The sequence below is a fragment of the Maylandia zebra genome, linkage group LG7 (assembly GCF_041146795.1).
Source record: "Maylandia zebra isolate NMK-2024a linkage group LG7, Mzebra_GT3a, whole genome shotgun sequence".
NCBI lineage: Eukaryota > Metazoa > Chordata > Actinopteri > Cichliformes > Cichlidae > Maylandia > Maylandia zebra.
In genome coordinates this window covers 11,458,457-11,483,619 of record NC_135173.1, presented here as the reverse complement: position 1 = coordinate 11,483,619, position 25,163 = coordinate 11,458,457, and the positions used below count along the sequence as shown (strand labels likewise).

The window sequence follows — 25,163 nt, the reverse complement described above, 5'->3', positions numbered from 1 at the left end:
CAAAGACAGCATCACCCCATAATGAAACTCTGTAGTTGCTGAAATATCCTAACTGTAAATATTTTATTCCATATCTGTGAGGTATCACACCAAAGTGTTGTTGTTTTACCTTACACTGGCAGGTAAAACAGGGGTCATCTGTTGCCAACACCTCATTACCAATCAGTGCAGGGGTACAGTTACTGAGAGGCTCTAAATATAGACACATATGTTAGAGAGCTCAGCAATACTGCAGAGATAATACACATATAATTTATTTATTCATTTGTTTGCTACTAACGTGCACAGACAGGACAGCAAGAGTCCGGTCCAGAGAACAAGATGTTGCCCTTAGGACAGTCAACCAGACTGGGACACTGCTTTCGGTAACACTTCAGGTGCTGTTCTCCATCCGGCATCACCTGAGAAACACACAAAATGTCAAGAAACTGCTTCAGATTTTACTATTACAGCTTCTATCACTCCATTTATCCATCTATCTATATTTATTTAATGATGAAATCTCACTGAAATCAAATATCTTCCAAAGAGAAATCCTTGCATTATTTTTACGTTATTTCTGTCTTTCTGTTTTTACTGCTTCAAGCAATTTTGCTACAGTAAGTAGAACTGAAGCTTAACTGACTTTGAAAACATCATTCATCACTTTGACTTAAAATACTAAACCCTGCACGGATCGCACATTGTGTGACACAAATAGGGTGTGGGAAGCAGACTGAACAAATTCCATAAAGCAAAGTAACAAAAACTAAAGGCACTTAGTAGAAAAAAAACGGGAAACACAACTGGAAGTATAACAGACGGCACAACAGAGAATGAAGAGAAGATAGGATTTATATATAAAGATAACTGGCTAAGTGGGGACAGGAAGGGAATCAGAAACAGCTAAACATAATCAAGGTAATCAGCAAACAGGAAGCAAGCCCAAGACAACACACCAAAGAGATGCTAACTGACAAAGTGAAACAGGAAATCTAGAAGATAACTAAGCACAGAGACACACAAAGACAGGAAAACTGGGAAACAGTATTGAAAAAGCATTCCACAACACAAGGATCAGATCTGAGAACTGTAAAAACGTTTATTCTAAGGTTGTCACATGATATTTTCATACCATTTTTATAACACACATGAGATAATATCTTGTCATTTGTGTCAGTACAGTAATGGCATATCTAGAATCTCACTATCAATCTGAGTAATGAAACTGTAAGACTGTGAATTCCCTGTTTTAAACACAGATTTAGTATAGCCAATAAGTTATAATAAAAAAATAACCTAAACCAAAATTTCATGATCCAATACAGAGATGATTTTTATTTGTTTCATACCTCACATGTGCAGATCTGACAGGGGTCATTGGCTGGATGGAAACTGTCCCCTGGTCCATATACTTTGCCCTCAAATACACAGTCTGCTCAAAAAATAATGACAGATTGTGACAATAAAAGAATATGAACACATATATTTTATATTAAATGTATGGCTTTCACTACTGTATGGCTACGTATGGGTTTCACTACTGGGAGAGACTGCAGAGAAACAGAAACTAAGAAAATGTAAGGCAAATATGCTTACCAGCACACATTGGGCAGCACTCCCCAGGCACACTGATGAAGTTAACACATGGAGACAGACAGTGTACTTCAGAGCAGGTGGTCACACCATCCACGCACATACATGTCATACATGGAGTTGAGTCTGCAAACCAGCTGCTGCCCTCTGTATGCTCCTCTCCCGCATAAACACAACCTGAGAAGGAAAAGTGAGTCACTGACAAACTATTCCACCTGTGATCAGAGCTTCCATTAGTTTATTTACCTCTACAACGAGGACAGCAGGCTCCTGGATCAGTCACCTGATGCACACAAGCAAGCTTAGGACACTCAGGAACTGCACAATGCACCTCTCCTGCCTGTGAGAATATCACAGATCAGCACTTCAATACAAGAAAGGAAATATGGAGAAGAATAAAATCTATATCTGCAAACAAGATTTATAAAGTCAGACCTTACAGATGCAGGTGGAGCAGTGGTTTGAACTCAGGGTCCACGTCTGCCCATCACTGAACTCCTGTCCATTCAGCATACATACTGAGTCACATGACCAAGAGTAGCAGAGAAAGAAAATGTTGGAGAAGTCAGTCAGAGTTTGTTCTAATGTTGTGTATATTACAGTACAGGGTGGGATTACCAACCCAGAGTGCAGGCCTGGGAAGGTAAGCCGACAAAATATGGCATTAAGACTGATGAACAAGCGACTGTGAGTGGGCCATGGTTTAAACATAAATGTTAAAAACTGACAAAAAGGTAGAAGATTGAGTGTGGAAGAAAAAACTGTGTAAAGTTGTAGTGTAGGATATATTATTAGTTCTGTCAGAATTACTTATATTACTTCTCTCTCAACTACAGTAATTTAAAATTGGACACAAGGGTTTTGAGCCTCCCCATCATTCTGCATGAAAAGGGTAAAGGCAGGGAGAGCACGATCAGGAGTCCTGACAGAACAGAGCAGGTTATCGGTGACAATAAGCATTGAATTAAGTCAGAAATAGCATTAAAAGCACAAAATGGAAAATGTGGGTGTGTAAAGGAGCTTGTGGGGTAACAGTAGCTGTTGCAGGCTGAAGCAGCTTAAGTAGCATATCCCATATGAGATATGGCCAATAGAATGCACAGAAGGGTATCAGCTGAGCCTTCACCTGATGTTGGCTGTAATTGAAATCATCCGGGTTTGTGAAATTATACTGCAGGCAAAGCCATCATTGGGACGAAAACACACACACTGCAGCTGCCAGGGAATGGTGCAAGGTGGTGATATGTGCTGGATGATGGTCATGACCTCTTTCTTCATTGACCAGTAGAAGGTCATACAGTACACCTGGAACTTCCTCTGTTAGGTATCTATATTTTCAGCTTGTTCTTCAGCCACATGTAGGCTTTGAGTCTTGCACCACATTTTTCACTGTCTGCATTGCCTTATATTGTGGTACCGATAGTGATGAGTAAGTATAGCCCATGTGCTGAAGAGACCTGTTAATCTCACTGATTGATGTTTGGGCCCCACATTTTTTTAAATGAATTTCTTTCGCTTTCAACCTCACACTCATTCTCAGCATTAAGAATGCTCCACTAACTTCTCCTAAAGGCTCCTTTCATCCCAGCAGAATCACATTAATATGTTCTTTGGTTTTTCTTGTAGAACTTTGAAGGGGGGGAAAAGAAAACATCAAACGACATTTCACAAAAGAAACAGACAAGTTCTGACAAACAAAAGAAAACATGCAATGACGTCACAACAAAGAAAAACACAAATTGTTATGATGTTTTCCCAATAATCTCTAACTTCTTCTTCTTTCACCTGCTGTCATTATGGGTCACCACAGCGGTTTATCAGCCTCTATTTCACCCTATCCCCAGCATCTTTTTCTGCCACGCCAACTCTCGGCATGTCCTCGTTCACTACATGAATCTTCTCTGTGGCCTTCCTCTTTTCCTGGCAGCCTGGCAACTCCATCCTAAACATCCTTTGCCAAACATACACACCATCCCTCCTCTGCACATGTCCAAATCATCTCAGCCTTGCCTCTCTAACCTTTCCAAAATGCTCAACCTCAGCTGAGCCTCTAATATATTCATTTCATATCCTGTCAATTCTGGTCACTCCTAATCAGAATCTTAGCATCTTAACTCTGCCACCTTGAACTCCGTCTCTTGTCTTTTTTTTCGTTTTTTTTAATAGTGCCACTGACTCTAAACCACTCTCACTATAGATCACAATATTGTCTAGAAATATAAAGTCCACAAAGACTCCAGTCTGTCTTTCTCTGTCAGACTGTCCATCAGCATTGCAAACGAGAATTGGCTCAAAGCACATTCCTGATGTACTCCTACTCCCACTATGAACCCATATGTCATTTAATTTTTCTTAGTTTCTTTTTTCTTTTCAAACTTTTAAAACTCTCAGATGCATTTAAAAAAAATTCTTCTGTTCTTCAGTCCTCTGGTAACTAAAATGTCAAAACCTTAAGCAATTTAGTCAAATCCTAAGGCCATGCAGTTCCACAGACCTTAGACAGCACACAGGAACAATAACTGTGTTTTCAAAAGGATCACTGACCACTTAGTAACAGTCTCCAACTAAACGTATTACCAAATGGATCACGGGACCAAACTGTTGAAAGTTTGCTGTGGTGGTATGTTTATTGAGTATTCTGGTACCAATTCAGAGAGTGGGTCTGGGAAGGTAATCCAACCCTGACCCACTGACAAAACACAACATTTATACTGGTGAACAAGAGTATGGGCTGGGTATGGTTTACATGCAAGTGTTAAACAGTGACAAAACATATAAGGTGGAGGGTCTGGAAGACAACAACTGGGTGACAAGATCAAGGACTAAACAAAGACTTATTATGACAAAATAAAGTGGTGACAGGGTCAAGGGGTCTGGGTAGACAACTGACTTCTTGTTACAGGGGTTGTAACCAGGAACAAAATGATAAAGGTCAGTGATTCAGCGTCTCAAGTTAGTGAGCGTCTTAATAGTCTTCGTCCAAAGGAAGCAGATTTCCAAATTAGTCCATAAAAGGTGAAAATAACGTGTTCCAAGTTGTTGAGATGTGTAATTTTTGTGATCAGGTGCTTGAATTCAAAATGGGATTTATACTCTTTGTACTTCTGTGACATTTCTGTTTAACAGTGTGAAAACAGTAAAGATTACATACAGATTACAGGTTAATTTTCTGTGAAGCCCTTGTTATATTTAAAAAGTGAATACATACGGGATCCTAGCTTTCTTTATAATGAATTGTTGGCTGTGTGTTTATCGTTTCAGGATGTACCTGAGCACGGCTCTGACATGGAAACGTGTTGAGCGCAGGGTGCTTGTTGGCAGCCGTCGGACACACATTCAACAGTGCCCGCGACACAGGTGCAGCTCTGGCATTGGTTTGATGGGGGCCTGAAGCTTTCGCCGTTAGAATAAACAGCATCCTCATAGAAACAGCAGTCACAGATGGGGCAGCATTCCCCAGGACGTGTCACTGGATTGCTACAGGTAATGCTTGGACAAGATTCCTGCTCACATACCACACCACCATTCTACACAACACACATACAAACACACACAAAAAAGCAAGTGCAAATTAATGCCTGGTAAAAAGTCACTTCTAATATGAAGAGTTATTATAGTTTTAAATGAGTTTTTAATTTTATTTCATTTTGACTTTTTGTTTTTACTTCAGTTTTAATTCAGTTTTTTGTTTCGGTTTAGTTTTTATTGTTTGAAAATATTTAATTTTAGTTATGTTTTTATTAGTTTCAGTGTTAGATTTAGTCTTTTTGAATTGTGGATAGATACATATGTTAGAGACAAGACTTTTTTTTACAATAAAAACACATAACCTTTTGAAAGTAGTTAAACCAAAGTCTTTTTAGATATAATAAAATAAATATATATAAAAATAAAATATCCATCAAAGCCTCATGAGGGAAACTGTAATAATATTTTTTAAACAAACTAACAAATATTAAAACAACAGGGAGTGAAAACATTTCCTGGCAGTTTTTCAAAATAAAAGAAAAATTCACCAAATTGTAATGTGCTGATGGGGTTAGGGTTGTGCTATTAAACAAATTGTTAGCTAAATGTATCTTCCTTAAGTAACATATACTGTTTAAATGGTTTACACGTAGTTACAAAACATTTGTAGCTTGCTTCTTTTAAGTCCTCAAATGTTTCTTTACAGCTCTGGTGACTCTGGAGGCTATGTGACTACAGTGAACTTATTGTCACGCTCAACAAACCAGTTTAAGATGATCTGAGCTTTGTGCGTTATCCTGCTCAATGCAGCAGTATGGTGCTCTGTGGTCATAAAGTGATAGACATGGGCAGAAACAATACTCGGGTTGGTTGTGGCATTTGAACAATGCTCAGTTGGAACTAGGGAATCATTTGCAACTGGTGCATATCAAATAACATCTGCCATCTTCTGTGAAAAAGCAAGCTATAAACTTTCCGAGCATACATAATCTGAAATGACAGATATTTGCAGGTTTGGTTCTTAATATAAGCCTGTAATCTCTAAAGTTTCTGATTTCTGATTTTTCTGTGTATACTGAATGTCACAGTTGATAGAGCTGAAAATGATGCATGGCAGTACCTGACAGGAGCAGCGCTGACAGCTATCTGTAGGGTGTGCAAATTGCTCCCCACTCAAACAGTCGCGTCCATAGAAGTTACATCCATCACACACTTCACATGCGCAGCTGTTGAGAGTTGGATGTGGGCATGACACAGCAGGGCATTTTCTTTGCTCACACACTACCTCTCCTCTCTAAAAAAAACAACCAAAACCCAAACAAAAATAAAACATGATGCCATGATGGTGAACTTAATAAGCGGTTTAAATAATGCGTTGCTCTCGCTCACTGAACATCTGCAGTCCTCGCACGCTTTTTCTTGTTCAAGGAGAATCTGTCCATCAGCATAAGTCAGACCTTCAAAACGACAACCTGCATACACAATAAAGCATCAGTTACCTACTTATTCTACTTAACATGAGCTGCGATGTGTTGATCGCTGATACCTCCACAAACTGGGCAACCACAAGCATCAGCGACTGGATTAGGACAAAGGGCTTCAGGACACCGCTTCCTCCTACATTGCACCGAGCCTCTCTGTAAGAGAAATAAGCATGACATGGTGTCTAAAGCTAATAGGAATGTCTGTGTGGGTGTGCTGATACTACCTGGCAAATACATTCATAGCAAGGGTTTCCTGGGTCAGGAATGGACTGTCCATTGATGAGGACTGCGCCATTATAGGAACAGCCTGTCAAATAAAGATGTGTTTAGTTGGTCAAATTGTAAAAATTGGGGGAAAATATCAGTGTGGGCACAGTTAGTTTATTAAGCGTTCATACGGTCACATTCTCCACAGCATTGTCTTGGTGGTTTGTAAGGGTGACTGCACTTTTCATCACAGGGTATCCTGGAGCACGTGACATCGCCTCCGTAACAGTGACAGACAACACAGGGGTCGCTGCCATCATGAAACTCAGTGCCGTCAAGATATTCTCTACCATTATACATGCAGCCTGCAAGAAGAAATTTACAGTTTAATACATGCAAAAAAAGATCATTTTTAAATGACTTTAACTGAGGCCAGTGATTGGTGCATTGGCTCAGGTTCTCACCATCACAGGACATGCAGCAATCTCTCTGGACTGGGTGTTTACAGTTGGAGGGAGGACAGCGTTTCCTCTGACACTGGACAGAGCCGTCACGGCAAGCACACTCAACACATGGCTCTGATGGGTTATCCCACATCTCCCCATTAACTCGCTGTTGATCTTCATATAAGCAGCCTGAGAAAAAGAGAGAGAGAGAAAAATAATTGATAATAAAGACGCAATAAACAACTGCATCAAATATCAGTAGTGTTCTGATCTTTAATTAAGGACATGACAACTTGTACCTTCGCAGCTCCGACAGCAGTCTTGTTTGATGGGGTGAGAACAGTGAGCGAACGGGCAGCGCTTTCGTTTACAGCGAACTGTCCCGTTGGTGCAGGCACATGATCGACAGTCGTTATTGGGGTCGCTGAAATGCTCCAAGTGACTGTAGGAGCTTTGTTCATACACACAGTCTGACTGAGGAGCTGAAGAAAACAAAAACTGTGAAATTATTTACCATAAAAACTTTCAGGAGTCAGCTTCATAGTCGTTGGTATAACTTATATTTTGCCATCACCAAATCATTTTTGTATTTATATTTAAATTATATTCTCTCATTATATATGTATGTAAAGCATACAAACACAGTATTTGACCAGTTCCTATTTGCAGTGTAGTCCTGAAACTGCTATTATTCCTCTTCCTCCTCCATCGTCACAGCAGATTGTCTGCCTCCATTTCACCCAATCTCTAGCATCCTCTTCAGTCACACCAACTTTCTCCATGTCCTCCTTCGCTACATCCATGACACTCCTCTGTGGTCTTCCTCTTTTCCTTCTGCCTGGCAACTCCATATTCAAAACCATTTACCCCTTACATCCACTCTCTTTCCTCTGCACATGTCCAGCCCATTTCAAGTTCGCCTCCCTAGCGTTGCCTCTAACCTCAACCTAAGCTGTTCCTAATATTTCTAATCCTGTCCATCCTGGTTACTCCCAACAAAAATCATAGCATCTCCACTCTTGGCCGTTTCCCTCACCACCTAAGTTTTAATTTCCCGGTCATCTGCTAATTCTTTCCTACGACCCAGAGCCTGCCTCAACTCCTTCCTGAACTCTGCACTCTTTTTCAACTCCCATTATTTAATCCTTGCCTCTGCCTTCACTTGCTTTCTGTTCTTGATTTCCAAATTCATCCTACAGACTACCTAATGAAGCTGCTTAGCTACATTCTCCACTTGCAGTCTCCAACCTCTTTCAGATTGCACCCTCTGCACAAGATGTAGTCCGCCTGTCTCCACTCTTTCCTATCTTACCCTATCCTACCCTGTTCTTCTCCCTTCTTGAAATATGCTTTCCCAAAAATTTTCATCCTTTTTGCAAAGCCAACTGCCATCTTTCCTTCCACATTTCTCTGCTTATCACATACCTATCCAGCACCTCACTGCCTCGGTTGTCAATATCTACGTGTCCATGTAAGTCTGTTCAATCTCTCTTCCTTTGAGATTATCCCCCCTCCATTTGGCTCCTTATTGTCACCATGGTAGAACAGTTTAAATCCACCTCCGATGCTCCTTGCTTTTGTGCACACAGCCTTCCTATCTAGCGTCCTTTTTCTCCATCACATCAGCCACCTTTCTTCCTTTACCAATCATAATTCCTACATTTAGAGTCCCTACTCCTACCTTTCCCCCTCTTTTGCTGCTTCTGTATATGCCTTCCCCCACTCCCCTACCTTTGTCTTCACTCAAAAAAACTATTACTAGATGTAGTTTACATTACTAGTGTAAACTTTTGAATTGTGGAGTGACGAAGAGTGCCTTTTTCTTGGTTCAAAGTAGATTTGTGAATTTTTTTATTTGAGGGGGGTAACTGTGCTTTGTACTACTTTTTCTAGATATTTTAAGTCATCAAAAAAGATAAAGAGAATTCTGCAAGAGCAAAAATGGCTTGTATAACAGCGAAAAAAGGCTTTTTAAAACTCTATTTTGTGGCATATTTGGCTGGTGATTCTCTCATGCAATTTTACTGTTGCACTGGAAATTCATTTAGCTAATGCTTTAAAATAACTTTTCAAACAAGCGCCCCAGAAGGACTCTGTTCTTGCATATCCTTACCAGGACACTGGGGACAGCACTCTCCTTGTATCACATGAGGGTTAGAGCAGGTCAGTGGTGGACACCTCTTCATCAGACACTGGACATTTCCATTCTATGACAAACACAAACAGAAATGAAAACCTGCTTTAAGAAGGCAACATGTTATTGAATTAGGTGTTGTACTCATTATTCTTACAGTGCAGCTGCATGTCCTGCATGAGTCAGTAGGATGGGGAAATTGTTGTCCATTGGAATATTCTTTCCCTACATAGCTGCAGCCTGCAGCAGTAAAACAAGCAATGTTGTAATTATGAGATCCTAATTTCTCAGAGTTGTTTATTTTCCTTACAGCAAATGTAAACTTTCTCACCATTGCAGTTGTTCTGGCAGCACTGCCCAGGCATCGGTGCATTACAGCGAGGCTCAGAACATTGTGCCTGATGGCAGTCAATCCTTCCACTCGCACATGTGCACTCCTCACACACACTCACGGGGTTGGGAAAAACATCTCCATTCAAAAACACACGGTTTTCATAGGAGCAGTCTGACAAGAACAAACACACACATTACAGTCACCTCACTCAGAATAGATCACGTTTACCTATGATAAGAATCACAGTCTGAGTTTTAGGTACCTCGACATCTGGGGCAACAGTCTCCAGGAGGGGTGTAGGAGTCCCTGCAGTTAAGCTGAGGACAAGATTGTCTCTCACACTGAACAGTGCCATGCTGAGCATAAGATGAAAGGAGAAGATGTTAGCAGGTGCAAAGATAAAAAGTGATAGGGAATGTGTTAATGAATGGATTCTTACCAGACAAGTGCAGGTGTGGCAAGGTTGGTCAGGGGTCGCGAAACTCTGACCATTGCTATAGACACGTTGGTTATAAGTGCAGCTGTCACAGACTGAACAACAGGAGCCTAAAAAACGAGACAGAGTATTCAGTTTGTTAAAGTATCTCAAAAAATGTGGAATTTGTGAAAAAGTTCATTTTTTCCATAATTTAATTAAGAAACATAAACGTAATATTTTACACATTCATTTCACAAAGTTCAGCAGACACAACCACACTCATGGGGAAGCCTGCTGACTTGAAAATGTCCACACTCCTCAAGGAGAGTAAGCCTTTGCCGAGTAGGCTGGCTTGACTGATCATAGTTTGATATATAGATGCCTGATTTTCACCAGACACACGGCCTAATCATCAAAATTAAAACAAAACAAAAAAGACATATTTCAATTAATGTGTAATAAATATAGCATTTATAAGAGTTAGGGTCACAGTCTTACCAGTAATCCTGGTGGGATGCAGACAGTTGTTGGCAGCACACTGTGTGCGTGTGCATAAGGCCTCTCCATTTGCACAGGTACAGCTGGAACAAGGACCCTCAGGCTGCCAGTTGGACCCCTCATCATATTCCACTCCATCCAGTTCACATGCTGCAATGAGAAAAGAAGGTTTTCATACAGGACACTCACTCGTATGAACCTGCACTCTAAATGTGTATGAGTCAGAAGTTACTTTTGCAGACTGGACAACAAAGATGTGGGTGTCTAATTGGATTGGAGCAGCGGACAGGAGGGCACTTTTCTTCGTTGCAAATTACATTTCCACTCTAAACCAGAGAAGCAACAAAAGAAATGTCAAAGATATTAATGGGCATAAAAAGTGCTATGATCTAGAAAAGAAAAATGCATGAAACAAATGAAGAATCATGCCTCCTCTTGAGTGAAAAAACAAAGAGATTTTTGCACTAGACACACACTTTCTTTGGGTGTATATTGCATAAACTTGCCTTACACCTGCACTGCAGGCAGGGTCCACCCCCAGAAGGGCTGAAAATTTCCCCATCAGCATACACCCTCTGTTCATACTCACACTCTGGAGGAACAAACACAGATAGCTGATTGGTTGTTTCTGTGAAAGTTGAAATGTAGAGGGAACTAGATGCATATTTTGACACTGACCATTGCATGAGGCACAACATTCTCCTCTGTGCTTAGCTGGATGAGTACACTGTGGTGTAGGACATAATGCAGCCATGTGTTCACATGACACTTGACCTGCCTAGCGAAGAAATTGAATATGTATCACTTATTCTTTTAACCTTAGTTGTCACAAATATCATGGCTACTCTGTAAGTTTTGATACATTTTTATTCAGACTTTGTCAGTTTAAACTCACAGAGCAGTAGCATTGGAGGCAGGGGTCTCTCTTTGAGGTGAACCTCTCTCCATTCACATACACTTCGGACTCATATTCACACTGCTCGCATCTACAGGTTCACGTAAACATTGATTAAATATATTTAAAAGCAACAAAAAAGGTGAAACTGTACAGGCTTAAATATGATACGGATGATGGTGGTAGGCGGGCTTGTTACCGTGGACAACACTCCCCAGCATGATATACTGGATTGTTACAAGATGGAGCAGAACAGCGAACGCGTGAACACACCATATTTCCATTCTTTGAGAGAAAGAACAAAAAAAACATGATCCTCAATTCATTTACACACACGAAAATCAAATTTAATTGTAACTTATAGACACACCTCACATCTACACTCTTCACAGGGGTCTCCAACAGGGATCACAGCTCCATTAGGGACTTCATGTCCATTCACATCACAGCCTACAAGACACACAAATAGACACATTATGCCTCTACAGTCTAACACATATACAAACCTTATTACACAAGGCAATTAAGCCCACCTTCACAGACTGGACAGCAGGTATTTGGAGGAGGAGCAGTAGGGTTTCTACAGGGAGTGTAACACTGCTCCCTCTCACAGCGAACATAACCATCCTGTGATGAAGAGTGAACAGCATTATTAGAGATGAAGGTGAGTGACCAGATGAAAACCTGAGCATGTAGTTGCTGTCAGACCCACCAAACACTGGCAGATATCACAAGGACTCTCCACCGACCTCCAAGAGTCTCCATTGTTATAATTTACACCAGAATGGGTGCAACCTGTAAACACACATCACATTATTGTACTATTCCTGTGCTTCTAGGTATGAAGATATTAATCTGTACATCTAAACAGATTTTTATCCACCCTAAACCTTTCTGCAAGAAAGATTCTCAGTACAGAGTTCCTAACAACCCGAAACCAACAAGAAGGTCCATTTGTTTTCATATTTGTTGAGTCCTGTCAATTTTTGTGACATTGACAACTGGAAATTTGAGTATATGTGATTAGGACAGCACATGCTATTTGTTATAGTAAAAAAGTGGAACGCAGAATTATTTTGAATAGCTATAAAAATGCCAGTGTAGGCTTACAAGTTATGCACCATGGGTGATACAGTAAAAAGCATGGATGTGGTGAAGGGGTACATGCAGATGGTTGGTATGACAGAAGAGGATGCAAGGGATAGGGTGAGATGGAGGGAGATGCTCTGCTGTGGTGACCCCTAAAGGGACCAGCCAAAAGAAATAAAAAGAAATGATACAATGAATGCCAGACAGAGTTACCAGTGTGCATAAAATGAATGAATGTGTACCTTGCCAAATAGGCAAGTTTAGTTCCTCTCAAATGTATTGTTTAGTATGCTTTATCTTCTCTGTACTTACCTGTGATTTGCTGGGCACAGCCTCCAGGTACATTCCCCTGTGGGCAGTCTTGAGGGGGGCACTCCCTGTTATCCTCCTATTCAAATTAAGAGAAACACAAAATGAGAAAAGGAATGGAAAAAAGGGCCAAAAGACTTCTTAAGCTTATTTAATATTTTTGATTGTCATTTATTATGAAGTAAACATCAAATACTTACATTGCACGTTTGTGTCTGACAGCCAGGTACATTTTCCTCTCTGCAGTCTTGATTAGGGCATGGCTGTTGAGGGCACTGCCTGTTATCCTATTATTAAAAGGAAGACAAACAAAAATTGAGAAAAAAGGAATGGAAAATAGGACCAGCAGAATTCTTCAAGCTTATTAAATATTTTTGATTGTTATTTATTATGGAAAAATATGAAATACTCACATCACACGTTCGTGTCTGACAGCCAGTTACATTTTCCTCTCTGCAGTTTTGAGGAGGGCTTGGCTGTTGAGGGCACTGCCTGTTATCCTCCTATTTAAATGAAAAGAAAGTAAAATGAGAGAAAGATCCATCCATCCATCTTTTTGCGCATTATCTCTAAGGGAGAGGCCAGCCACCCTTCAAAGGAAGCTCATTTCTGCCGCTTGTGTCCGTAATCTGTTCCTTCAGTCACTACCCACAGCTCGTGACCATAGGTTAGGGTTGGAATCTCGTTCAACCGGTAAATGGAGAGCTTCACGTTTACACTCAGCCCTCTCTTCACCAAGAAAGGACCGGTACAACATCCCCATCACTGTAGCCACAACACCAACCCGTCTGTAGATCTCCCGCTCCCTTCTCTCGTCACTCGTGAACAAGACTTCAAGAAACTCCTCCACTTGGGGCAGGAACTCGTCCCTGACCAGAGTGGGCACTTCCCCTTTTTCCAGCTGAGGACCATGGCCTGAGATTTGGAGGTGCTGATTCTCATTTTCATTGCTTCACACTTGACTGCTGCGAACCATTCCGGTGCGAGCTGGAGGCCATCGCCCGATGAAGGCAACAGAACAACATCAACTGCAAAAAGCAGGGATTTGATTCTGAGAACACACAAGTGGCCACCAGACGCTCACCTTCAGGCACCCTCCCCGGGCCTGGCTTCAGGGCGGGGCCCTGGTGACCATACCCTACGCAGGATGAATTGTTCCCTTGATCGTATACTCACAGGGGTCTTTTATATCGCTCTTTGAAAGAATGAACTGAAAGCAGTGCCAGAAAAGTTCTTTAAATTCATTAAATGTTTTTGACTGTCATGTGGTTAATTATTAAATACTCACATTACACGTTCTTGTCTGACAGTCAGGTACATTCTCCTCTCTGCAGTCTTGATTAGGGCATCGCTGTTGAGGACACTGCCTGTTATCCTCCTATTAAAATGAAAAAATAAGAAAAAAGGAATGGAAAATAGGAGCAGAAGACTTCTTCAAACTTATTAAACATTTTTCCATTTCTTATGGAAAAATATGAAATACTCACATCACACGTTCGTGTCTGACAGTCAGGTACATTTTCCTGTGGGCAGTTTTGAGGACGGCACGGCTGTTGAGGGCACTGCCTGTTATCCTCCTATTTAAATGAAGAGAAACAAAAATGAGAGAAAGAATCAACAGAAAACAGTGTGAGAAAGGTTGTTTGAGCTCATTAAATGTGTTTGAAAATCATCTGTTGTGGTTAATTATTAAATACTCACATTACATGTTCTTCTCTGACAGTCAGGTACATTCTCTCCTGGGCAGTTTTGAGGAGCGCACGGCTGTTGAGGGCACTGCCTGTTATCCTCCTATTTAAATGAAGAAAAATAAACATAACATAAGCAATGAACAGGAAACAGGACCAGCAGATTTCTTTAGGTTCATTTATTGTTTTTCATTATTATTTTGTTGCGACTGAATATCAAACACGTACATTACACGCTCTTGTCTGACAGCGATCTTCAGTACAGTTGGACCCATTGTGAAAAGGACAATCTGACTGGACCCCTGGAAATCAAACAAAGTCTTTAGATCACAATTTTTTTCTGCGTCTTTAATTGTAAGTTAGGATTTTATGCAGGCTTGGAGTTTTATTCTGCTTTCTTTCTCTGTGTCTCTCTGTCAACCTTTTTCTCTTTACTCTTTGTTGGATCGATCACCTCTGATTCTGCCCATGGCTTGCTTCCTGCACCTGCAACTCACTGCCTGCCTCATTAGTGCTGTTTTTAACATAGCTAAATACTGTGTTTTTACAAGCAGTAAAGCTTTCATTTCCTATTGAAGTTTACAAGTTGAAATCTTGTTGTAAATAAACCTTGCCAGTTGCTTGACTCTGCTCTTTGGTTGTGTTTATGCTGGAGTGTATACTGTAAATAAGAAAATCTAAATTTTTCTGGTGCCACCCTCTGCCATCTCTGTCTGTCTCCACAGGTTTTCTTTACCTTTTCTCACTGAGTCACTGATGAACATCTGGCTTTGCTCCCTTTCCAGTAATAACAAACAGCATGGTTCTCATGTGATATACACGGGCTTGCCTTTACACACGCATACGCATTTTATGGACTGTAACCATAACCAGAATTGTCTTCATACTTTCCGACGTTAAGTCAGACAAGTCTATTAACACTGCAGGATATTTACTGTGGGCGAAACAGATTGTTAGTTTTCTGAGGGATTCCCTACCAAACAGATGAAATCACGGTCTTAATAACTTCCTCTATTATGTCTTTGTCCATTTAAAAGATTATGTTTATAGTACAGCAATCACTGAAGAGAAAAGTCACATTTATTATAAGCATTTACATTCCTCGTTGAATATAATTTGCTGACCTTGGGTATTTCAGCCTTTAATCAATGTAATGACTCAAACAATGTGTTTGTGTGCAAGAGAAGGCAATAATCACCGCGCAAACAAGAGGTTAGTAAAGCTGCCTACTGTGCCTAAAGGCATTTCCTTTAGCAAGCCAAGAATGCATTTGCTAAAAGTGTGAGTCCACAAGTGTGTGTAATCATGGTGCCCTTGCAGCTGTCTGCTCTACGTATGTACTAGCAATGAAGCAAGTGCCAAAGGTAGGTCAGTGGGGTGTAAGAAAGGGGACAGTGGGCTAAATGTGGGGGAAAAAATGGGAAAATCAAGAGAATACTTAATTAAAGGAATCCTTAATGAGGCTAGTCCAACATCGGCAAAAGCCCCATGTCTTTGTTTCATATGCACATGTATTTTTACACAGTTTCTTCAAATGCACCAAGGAGAACGCGCAGGAACTGCTTAGTTTCAGTGTAGCAACACATTACTGACAAATTATTCAGTTAAAAGATAGACATATTGTTGTTTGGATAGTTTTTTTCTGATGATGGAACGAAACCATTTGAAATCCTTTTTTCCCAGTATTTTCCTGGCTTTCTCATACCCTTTGGGCGATGATGTGGATCGTTTGTGCCCATGTTCATAAGACAGCCGTATACACATAATCACCCCCCCCCCCCCAAAAAAAAAAGTAGAGAATGAGAATGAATCTAATGAATCTAAGAGGTACTGCAGAGATCATTTCTATGTTGTCACTACAAGTGACGCATTATATGGAATTGAGAAGTACAGAGGTGAAAACACATATGCTGTTTTTTATAATTTGCTGAACTTGTCATTTTCTTCTGCTCACATAAGAGATGCCTTGATTTTAAATGTTTACACATGTAATGGAACCCTTGCCTTTGTTTGCTGATACAGCATCCTCCCAACATGCACTATTTCCAACAGGGACCAAATGAGAGGAAATTAGTGCTGTTCCCAGGGGAGAGGAGGAAGACTTCACAGAGTAGGGGCAGCAACTCGTCCCCGGCCCAGGATGGGCATTCTACTTTTTGCTGGCTGAAAACCATGGCCTCAGGTGCTGATTTTCATTCCTGCCGCTTTACATTTGACTGTGAACTGCTCCAGCATGCTGGAGGACATCACCCGATGAAGCCAACAGAACCACATCATCTGCAAATAGCAGAGATGAGATTCTGAGGCCACCAAAGAGGAACCCTCCTGCTATCTGGCTATGCCTAGAAATTCTGTCTAAAAATTGAACTAAGAAGTAGTTTGACGCAAATCCAAAATTTTGGTTTACTATGTAGATACAGACAGAAAATATAAAACACAATAAGATACATAAACTTGAACAGGAAAGGGTGATAAAATCCACTGACTACCATATATGAGACTAAAGGTTTGCATTCTGTAAATAACAAATCAAAAGCCGATGACAATGAAAGAGAATACTTCATACACTATTAGAAACTAAAAGAAAGCTATAGTAATACAAAACCTGAAAGAAGGTGGCTTCTAAGCTTGCCTTCATTAGCAATTGTGACCAACCTCAAGCCGTTCTGAAGCTCTGCCATGTAATTCAACATAAGGAAATAGTCAAGTAAGACATATTTGGATGCAAATGATCATTTCCCAAATGTTGCCAATACAAACAAATGCAGTAGAATTTTAAACATAGTTTAAAAGATAAAAGCCATTTTATGAAAGCTTGACCTTATTTAACCTTGAAGAAAAGATCAGAGGTAAAAAGTAATGTAAATGGTCTGTATTTGTGTAGCGCTTTTACTAGTGCCTAAGGACCCCAAAGCGCTTTACACAACCAGTCATCCACCCATTCACACATTGGTGATGGCAAGCTACATTGTAGCCACAGCCACCCTGGGGCGCACTGACAGAGGCGAGGCTCCCGGACACTGGCGGCACCGGGCCCTCTGACCACCACCAGTAGGCAACGGATGAAGTGTCCAAGCCGGGGCTCGAACCGGCAACCTTCCAATTACAAGGCGAACTCCCAACTCTTGAGCCACGATCGCAATACTTAAAATCCCCATATGCCCTATTTTATACTTATATGTTGTCAACACAAATAATGGCAGTAAGAAAAAAAGTTTTAAATAGTTCTATGTAGCATTATCATCACTTTGACCTTTGGATCAATCTATTGATCTTGAAGGAAAGGTCAGAGGTCAAATATGACATATTTTAAATCTTTATATGGTACTTTCTCTACATTGACAATACACACCACACTTAAGAATTATAGTTTCTAATTTATTAGGCTTTTTGTCAGTTTTTCACCAATAAAGTTCACCTTGAAGACCTCGGTGGATCTAAGCCAAATTTTAAAGGATTGTTAACATCACCCCACGCTGGACTTTTACAAAGTTTTATCAGCGATCATTCAAAACCTTATGAGATTTTATATTTACAGACAGTATAACAGACATACACAGAGGAGGAAGGAGAAATTCTCTTAAGGAATCTCTGAGAAACACAAATTTAATGCCAATCTTTTCATGTATAATTGTGTCAGTAGCATTGTTGAAAGGCCCTGAATACATTTTCACCACACAGAGGTTGGACAGCAGTGTTCTTCATAAACATTTTATGAAGCTAGTCTAGTTGACTTCAGTGTGGGTCAAAAATACCTGCCTGTTCTGTTTGTGTCCCCCAGGAAAAACAAAAGCCGTGATAGCTATCAGTAAAGAGCTACTAATTATGTGCAATATTGTTGCTGACAGGAGACACAAAGACATATTTACATTTTCTCCGTATCTTCGTGAATACAACGAATTTAAAATTTGAAAAAACAAAACAATAACATAAAACACCCGTGACAGATCTCACAAACAGACAGAAGCTTAGTCACCTTCTCTGCAATGGTCCTTCAGACATAACTCCAGGAATTTTACACGATTTTGTAGGTTTTTGTTCTGTTATAAAACAAACACACAAACAAAAAAATCTTAGTGTACCCTGCAATTATGTTTCATTATATCATTTTTCATGAAAACTCATACACCAAGTGTGATCTTTACCTGCTCTCTTATGATGCCCAACTCATTAGTCAGCTTTGTCATCTGTCTCTCCAGCTTCCTCAGTGTCTCATCTTTCTGTTCCTGAGAAGCAGAATTATCACCTCGAGGAGGCTCAGCTCCCTGCATCTGATCACTCTGGATCTCCTGAGGATGATAGCTGGTTTGGTCCTGTGATCTGTGGTTTGTTTGAAGTTTACTGGGTAAATCATTGTGAGGTTTGCTGGAGTCAGTCTGGGAATCTGGGTCATGTGCATCTGGAGGAAATAGATGATCTAAAATAAGAATCAGTCAAATGGTGGAACTCCTCAGAAGTGAAATATACTACATTTTTGACACATTATAAGTTCTGACCAAATGGCAGAATGATATCATCATACACTATATGGTCAAAAGTACTGGGCCACCTACACATTAAGCTTACAGGCGGTGCTCAGCCATGCAAACATATGCCATGAAGCTCTGGGTCCACAGTGTTTGCGCTCAGAAGAGGTTTGAAACTCTGCAGAGAGTTGGTGACTTTGACACATCATGCTCCTGAGCACTTGCCGACCTCGCTCTTTAACTTTATCTGGTCTGCAACCCTCTGAGTTGCTGTGGTTCTTAGCTGCTTCCACTTTGCAATAATAGGAAGTTAGTCAGTTACTAGACCCCGTCGCCAGGAACATCAAATCATCTGCTAAAAACCTTGGTAGGCCTCACTGCACCACTGCCTGTGTGAGTACTCTGTTTCACATATTCTGGCTTCATATATTCACATATTTCTTAGGGCTACTGGGTAATTGGTGATCGGCGTGATTGTGATTGTGAATGGTTGTCTGTTTCTATACATTATGTCTGCAATCGACAGGTGACCGTTCCAGGATGTAACCCCACCTTCCTATAAAAACTGTGACGGACGGAGAGATGGAATCTGCTCTTACCTGTAAGATTGCAGCTCCATGGGCGCCTTGGATATGCTTTCAGTGAAATTTCTGCTGCCTTCAAATATCCCTGCATTTGAAAAAATACAGTCAGTACATAAAACATATAATGTATTTGTTATGTAGAATAATGGCATTGATTATGGATATACTGCATATACTTGGATATACTATCTGATGTTTTATTTGTAATTATGCACACGGTAAATCTAAGCTGACTATATTTCCTGGTACTATTTTCAACAAAAGACAGTCTCCTTCGATTACAAGGTTTATAGGACAATACCTAGTATTGTGTAAAATACAAACAGAGTACTGTTAATAAAGAAGTTCAGATGATGTCTCTCTATGTTCTCTGTGTGGAAGCAAATATGCAGTAAGCAAAGTAAACTCACACTAAATTTACTGCTTCTCTTCCCTAATGTGCTGCCAAGAGTGATGAGAACATCTTGAGGCAGTTCTAGGTTGATCCTGTTCTCATTTTCTATTGGAAAAACTGCAGCTTCTTGACAGTCCACAAAAAATGCCAGTCTGTCAGGCTCCAGGCTCACAGCCAGATGACCCCACTTTTCACTTGCAAAAGGGTTTGTGTCCAGAAGGTTAATGCTGGCAAAGTCGTGCGCTCTTCCTTCAACCTGGTAGTCCACACGCAGGGTGTTATTGACAGTGGAGGAGATGATCTGGAGTATAGGCGAAGATGCAGACGAAAGAGAAAAGATGGTGGCAGTGGATCGAGGCGCCTGGCGCCCCACCACATGAACACCCATGCTACCCTGAAGGTTGGAGTACAGGAAGTGAGAATATTCAGCGGGAAGTGTCAGGTGGGGTGCTCTGTTACGTAGTTTGTAGATCATGCCGCTGCTCGCACTTTTTCGGTGAGGTAGGTTTAGTGCTTCCACAAGATCAATTACTATAAAAGAAATAAGAGACACTGTCACATTCACATCCATATGACATGAGTTCTGGAGTAGAGTACTGTGATTTCTGGGTTATGATGATTGTGAAGCTTTGTGTGAGAGATCTACTGGTCAGTGACCTCAGTGACCTGAAACCAAGATCACCCTTATCTCATCTGTCTGCAATTTCAACTTATGACTCTCTTTAAATCTGATATCTGGTGCTTCAGGACCAGATAGAAATGGAACATGACAATAAAAGCTTGTTTTGTTGTTCGTAGATGTATTTATATTATGTTGAAGTATTGTGAAGTAGATGGACATGCATACAAGGTGAAAAGCAATCACTGCTAGAGGCAAATTGTCCTTTCCAAATGTCAGATTTTGAACTTTTTAAAAACTAAAACTATAGTTTCTTCGAAAATGAACACTCAATATAAACAAATGTGGGACTGGGCAAGAATGAACATTAAAAATCATTAATTACATGTCAGCTTTTGTATTGTGATTTTTTAAAAAGACATTATATCAAGCTTAAGTATTTAAATACCAGGGTTTACTAAAACAAAAAACAACTCCCCACATACCATTTATAGCTCCACTGACTGTGAACAGATTAATTCACACTTAAAGTTATAATTTAAGAAAGTTCGATCAAAACAGTAAAATAAACAATCCATGACCCCCGTGACCCTGTGTGTTAACTTACCATTCTCGTTATCTGCACTAGACTGTCCGTGCAAGAAGAACACGAAGAGCAAATGTATCTCCAGCAGCACAACCGCTCTGAGTTTCCTCTCCATTCTCCTCAGCCAAAAGGGAAAAAAAGCTCAAAATCAAAATTCTTTACACAAATATAACAGCATTTATCGTCCTTTTAGCCATGGATCGTTGAGTTTAACGTTCAGTGTGTCACTGCTCCTCGTCAAGCAGACCTCTCCAAAAAGCGCTCAGGGGAAACGTGAAACATCTGGATCTAGTGTTGCCAGATATTGCAGATGGTTTTCAGCCCAAAAGTTATTCAAAACTCTTCAAAATATAAAGATCCTATAGCCGAGTTTACGCTCCACTGTGCTGCTTAGCGTCGAAGAGGAATGAACACAGGCACTGCAGACACATATACTCACACATACGGAGACACACAAATGTGTGCGTGCGTGTGTGTGTGTGAGAGAGAGCGAGAGAGAGAGAGAGAGAGAGAGAGATTATTGCCAGAGGTCTGGACCACAGTCCCGCCTATCACTTGAAAGCAACCCAAACAGCAACCCGTGCACATCAGTGCTGCACTCACTGCATACGTACACTACGTATAGGAGTCCGTGCGCTTTATTCACCGTGAGCACCTTAACTGTACGTAGGTCCCACTGCACCGCCGTGCGTGTGTGAGCGCGTGTGTGTGTTTGTACTCATGGTACTTGTTTCGAATTAACCCATAAAATTTACATGCAAGAAATAACCGCCAAAATGATCCCAGACACCCGGGTTGTTGTTGTATCGTAATTTTAACCCTCACGATAAATCTTTAGAACCGCTTAACTGGGCGGAAACCCACCCGATCTTACAACACTGCTGAGTCTCTCCTCTGCTGACACAGTCTTACATTCCCCCTTGGGCAGTGATTAAAAGGCAGTAGTGAAATTCTGTTCATTCACAACTTTTATCAAGATATCACATGTTTTACATGAAAGGGGTCGAGGCCGCAGATATTCACGTAAGAGAAATGTTCAGGTGTGCAGAGTTCATCTAGTTTCTAGTACCAAAAAGACATCCGTGACGGCCTTTTCTTGTCTTGTTTTCCTTGTTTTTTCCTCGAAAAAACATCTCCACCCAGTGGAGACCCCTGTTTCTGGTAATCAGCTAAAACCTGGTATGGAGACTGGAAGGGAGCCATGCTGAAGCATCCCAAAATATTTGTGTGTGTGTGTGTGTGTGTGTGTGTGTGTGTGTGTGTGTGTGTGTGTGTGTGTGAGAGAGAGAGAGAGAGAGAGAGAGAGAGAGAGAGAGAGAGAGAGAGAGAGAGAGAGAGAGAGAGTAAATGTGAGTGTTAATGTCTTACTGTTTTGGAAATAACCCCAGTTTGCATCCCACTGTGCCTATCCACCCACCCTCTGTCCCAGGAATCTATATCCCTCATGTTGCTGACATGTTCATCACTGCAATGACTCTTATTTTAGATTCTTTCCCATACAAATCTCATAATTCTTAGCTGTGAAACTTACAGGACAAATAAGACATGCTGTTTTATCTTAATGAAGAGATGATACAACACCCAAGTGATTCTTAATGGATGGAGTTGATGGGAGATTCTCTTATCAGGCCAAATTGCTTTCCATCCATTAACTACACAATTACTGTAGATCTGAACAAAGACCCACCCATCGTGCTAGTTAGATGGTTTTAATCAAAGTTACAAGTCCTCCATCCACCCCATCCCAGAGGAATTCCTCACTTAACTCCTAGAGGGTTGATTGTAGATGCAGAAACTCTTTCAAGGAACTGCTGTTTCAATGTAGCACCAGAGTGGCATTTTGTTCTGTAACAATCAGTGAAAAGTAAAAAGCTGCACTCACCATCACTGTACAGTGGCTCTTTCCTTTTGGAAATGTGGTCTAGTTTCACAGTTAATCTGCAAATAATAATAATTTAAAAATAAACTGCCCAAAAATCTACCAACCCATAGCCCACAGCCCAAGAGAATAAAGGAGTATTCTTAACTGAACCCACATGGGGGCAAAAAAACACCAAAACATTCCCAGTTTTTAGTGACTGTTAATTCAAGTAAGACTGTTACCCTTTCTGGAAAAAAGGCAGATGCTCACATTGTCAAGGTTAAACTACAGGAGGACTGCCGAGACACAGCTGGGGCAAGTTAACAGAGTAATGAAGGAATTTTGAACAAAATCACAACAATTTATGCAGAAACCTCTTCTGGGACCAGAACATGAACTCCAGGTTAAGTATACTATTCCAGTAAATCAGTCCTTAAAACCTTCCTTCCTTTTTTGTTTAGTCCTTCATTTCTTATTATGAAAATATCCATATATAATAATTTTACAAGTATTATATTTGTTTGAAATCCTTCTGACCAGCTCTGTCTTCAAAAACAGACACAATCCTTTATGTAAATAAGTCTTTTTAAAGAACACGTAAAATTTATTTTGTCAAAAAGTGATTGCCGCGTCTGCCTTGTGATAGAAATGTCATTTTTGGCTCAAAGTGGTTTGTTATTCATGAAAGATTTGTTTGAGAGATTATAGGTCAGCAAGTCATTTACAGCAGTTTAAATACTCCCGATGTGCCAAAAGTGATGTCTGGTATTTAAACTGTTGCACATTATTTGTTGGTCCATAATCTGTCAAACGTAACTCAGAAATATCTTTGATGTATTATCAAGCCAATTTGAACAAGAAACAATACTCCTGCTACAGTATAGAAGCTTCAACCAGGTTTTGGCAAAATGACTTTTATATATGCTTTATTTATCAGGGTACAGCCTGTTACTGGCATTAAAAATGCCTTTTTCAAAACAGATCTGACCACCAGCCAACAGAAATCACAGCATATAACACCACAATCTATAGTAATTGAACCAAAGAGGGCTGGATTGATTATAGCATGTACGATAATGCAATATCATAAAGATACTTGCAGAACGTCATTTCTTTAATGTATATACACTGCTCATACTGATATCATACTGATATTGACTGGGTAATTTTTAGGAACAAAATGACGAAACCTTGGTTGATGGAATTGAAAATGATCAATCTACAGACAGCTGAATACACCCTGAAGATCAAAGAGAAAAAATGATTCAGCAGGCCAGTACATTTCGCTGAAGCTCTATTGCAGCAACTCAAAGTGGTGCTCAGTAGTTTGTATGGCTTCCACATGCTTGTATGCATAGAAGCATGATCCTAATAAAATAACAGGCGGTCTCTTTGGGTATCTCCTCCCAGATCTGGACAGACTGAAGTGCATCCTGGTGCAGATGAATGGAAACATGTTGTCCCTGAGGTGCTCTGTGGATTTAGGTCAGGAGAGTGTGGGCCCAAACAATTATATCAATTCCTTCATCTTCCTTCAAAAGTGATTTCTGGTATTTAAACTGTTGCATATTATTTGTTGGTGCATAATCTGTCAAACATAGCTCAGAAATATCTTTCATGAATTATATCAAGCCATTTTGAGACGGAAACAATACTCCTGCCACAGTATAGAAGCTTCAACCAGGTTTTAGCAAAATGAATTTTATATATGCTTTATTTATCAGGGTAAAGCCTGTCAGGGTCTATGGATTTCAAAACGATACCTAATTGCAGTCAGGGTGACGTTGCCTAGCCTGTAAAAGTCTGTGTGTCCATCCATGGGTATGCCTCCCCAGACCATCATGACTCACCACCAAACCGACCACACTGAATCATGTTGCAGACAGCACAATGTTCTCCACCGCTCCTCCAGAGGGCTGGTCCACACATGGAGGACGAGACCATGACAAAAATGATGTTAGTGTCATTATTTTTTAATGTCCGCTGTTTTTCTGTCATTTATCTTCCATTTTTTTAAAGTTGCTTCTCTGCTGACATCCAGTGGCCACCTCCAATTACAGCAGTTAAAATAAAAGTTTTGTATGTAAAAATAGGGTTGTAGTTGCAGT

At 40.4% G+C, this 25,163-nt stretch overlaps 1 protein-coding gene across 5 annotated transcripts in view; it reads right to left on the bottom strand.

Moving 5' to 3' along the window:
• kcp (kielin cysteine rich BMP regulator) overlaps positions 1 to 22,293 on the bottom strand; it is a 30,911-nt gene extending 8,618 nt beyond the window's left edge. The window contains exons 1-41 of one of the 5 annotated variants that reach the window (XM_076885739.1): positions 22,264 to 22,293; positions 21,216 to 21,310; positions 20,006 to 20,520; positions 19,611 to 19,680; positions 18,691 to 18,962; positions 18,522 to 18,585; positions 14,774 to 14,847; positions 14,559 to 14,648; positions 14,345 to 14,434; positions 14,146 to 14,235; positions 13,271 to 13,360; positions 13,058 to 13,144; positions 12,861 to 12,936; positions 12,172 to 12,254; positions 11,993 to 12,086; positions 11,830 to 11,909; positions 11,659 to 11,744; positions 11,460 to 11,550; positions 11,243 to 11,342; positions 11,071 to 11,156; positions 10,797 to 10,890; positions 10,565 to 10,714; positions 10,088 to 10,194; positions 9,911 to 10,004; positions 9,646 to 9,819; positions 9,472 to 9,554; positions 9,294 to 9,387; positions 7,480 to 7,662; positions 7,199 to 7,369; positions 6,926 to 7,099; positions 6,752 to 6,834; positions 6,590 to 6,680; positions 6,433 to 6,515; positions 6,164 to 6,337; positions 4,844 to 5,102; positions 2,011 to 2,093; positions 1,822 to 1,915; positions 1,579 to 1,752; positions 1,332 to 1,414; positions 281 to 401; positions 110 to 192 (exon numbers count right to left, since the gene is read on the bottom strand). In XM_076885739.1, the coding sequence (XP_076741854.1) occupies positions 110 to 192; positions 281 to 401; positions 1,332 to 1,414; positions 1,579 to 1,752; positions 1,822 to 1,915; positions 2,011 to 2,093; positions 4,844 to 5,102; positions 6,164 to 6,337; positions 6,433 to 6,515; positions 6,590 to 6,680; positions 6,752 to 6,834; positions 6,926 to 7,099; positions 7,199 to 7,369; positions 7,480 to 7,662; positions 9,294 to 9,387; positions 9,472 to 9,554; positions 9,646 to 9,819; positions 9,911 to 10,004; positions 10,088 to 10,194; positions 10,565 to 10,714; positions 10,797 to 10,890; positions 11,071 to 11,156; positions 11,243 to 11,342; positions 11,460 to 11,550; positions 11,659 to 11,744; positions 11,830 to 11,909; positions 11,993 to 12,086; positions 12,172 to 12,254; positions 12,861 to 12,936; positions 13,058 to 13,144; positions 13,271 to 13,360; positions 14,146 to 14,235; positions 14,345 to 14,434; positions 14,559 to 14,648; positions 14,774 to 14,847; positions 18,522 to 18,585; positions 18,691 to 18,962; positions 19,611 to 19,680; positions 20,006 to 20,520; positions 21,216 to 21,309 (4,884 nt within the window). In that variant the 5' untranslated portion in view covers position 21,310; positions 22,264 to 22,293. Of the gene's footprint in view, positions 1 to 109; positions 193 to 280; positions 402 to 1,331; positions 1,415 to 1,578; positions 1,753 to 1,821; positions 1,916 to 2,010; positions 2,094 to 4,843; positions 5,103 to 6,163; positions 6,338 to 6,432; positions 6,516 to 6,589; positions 6,681 to 6,751; positions 6,835 to 6,925; positions 7,100 to 7,198; positions 7,370 to 7,479; positions 7,663 to 9,293; positions 9,388 to 9,471; positions 9,555 to 9,645; positions 9,820 to 9,910; positions 10,005 to 10,087; positions 10,195 to 10,564; positions 10,715 to 10,796; positions 10,891 to 11,070; positions 11,157 to 11,242; positions 11,343 to 11,459; positions 11,551 to 11,658; positions 11,745 to 11,829; positions 11,910 to 11,992; positions 12,087 to 12,171; positions 12,255 to 12,860; positions 12,937 to 13,057; positions 13,145 to 13,270; positions 13,361 to 14,145; positions 14,236 to 14,344; positions 14,435 to 14,558; positions 14,649 to 14,773; positions 14,848 to 18,521; positions 18,586 to 18,690; positions 18,963 to 19,610; positions 19,681 to 20,005; positions 20,521 to 21,215; positions 22,242 to 22,263 lie in introns of those variants that run through there. The other 4 variants (XM_076885738.1, XM_076885740.1, XM_004553277.2 and 1 more) reach the window with 4 other exon arrangements.
• Between the last annotated feature and the right edge of the window lie 2,870 nt (positions 22,294 to 25,163).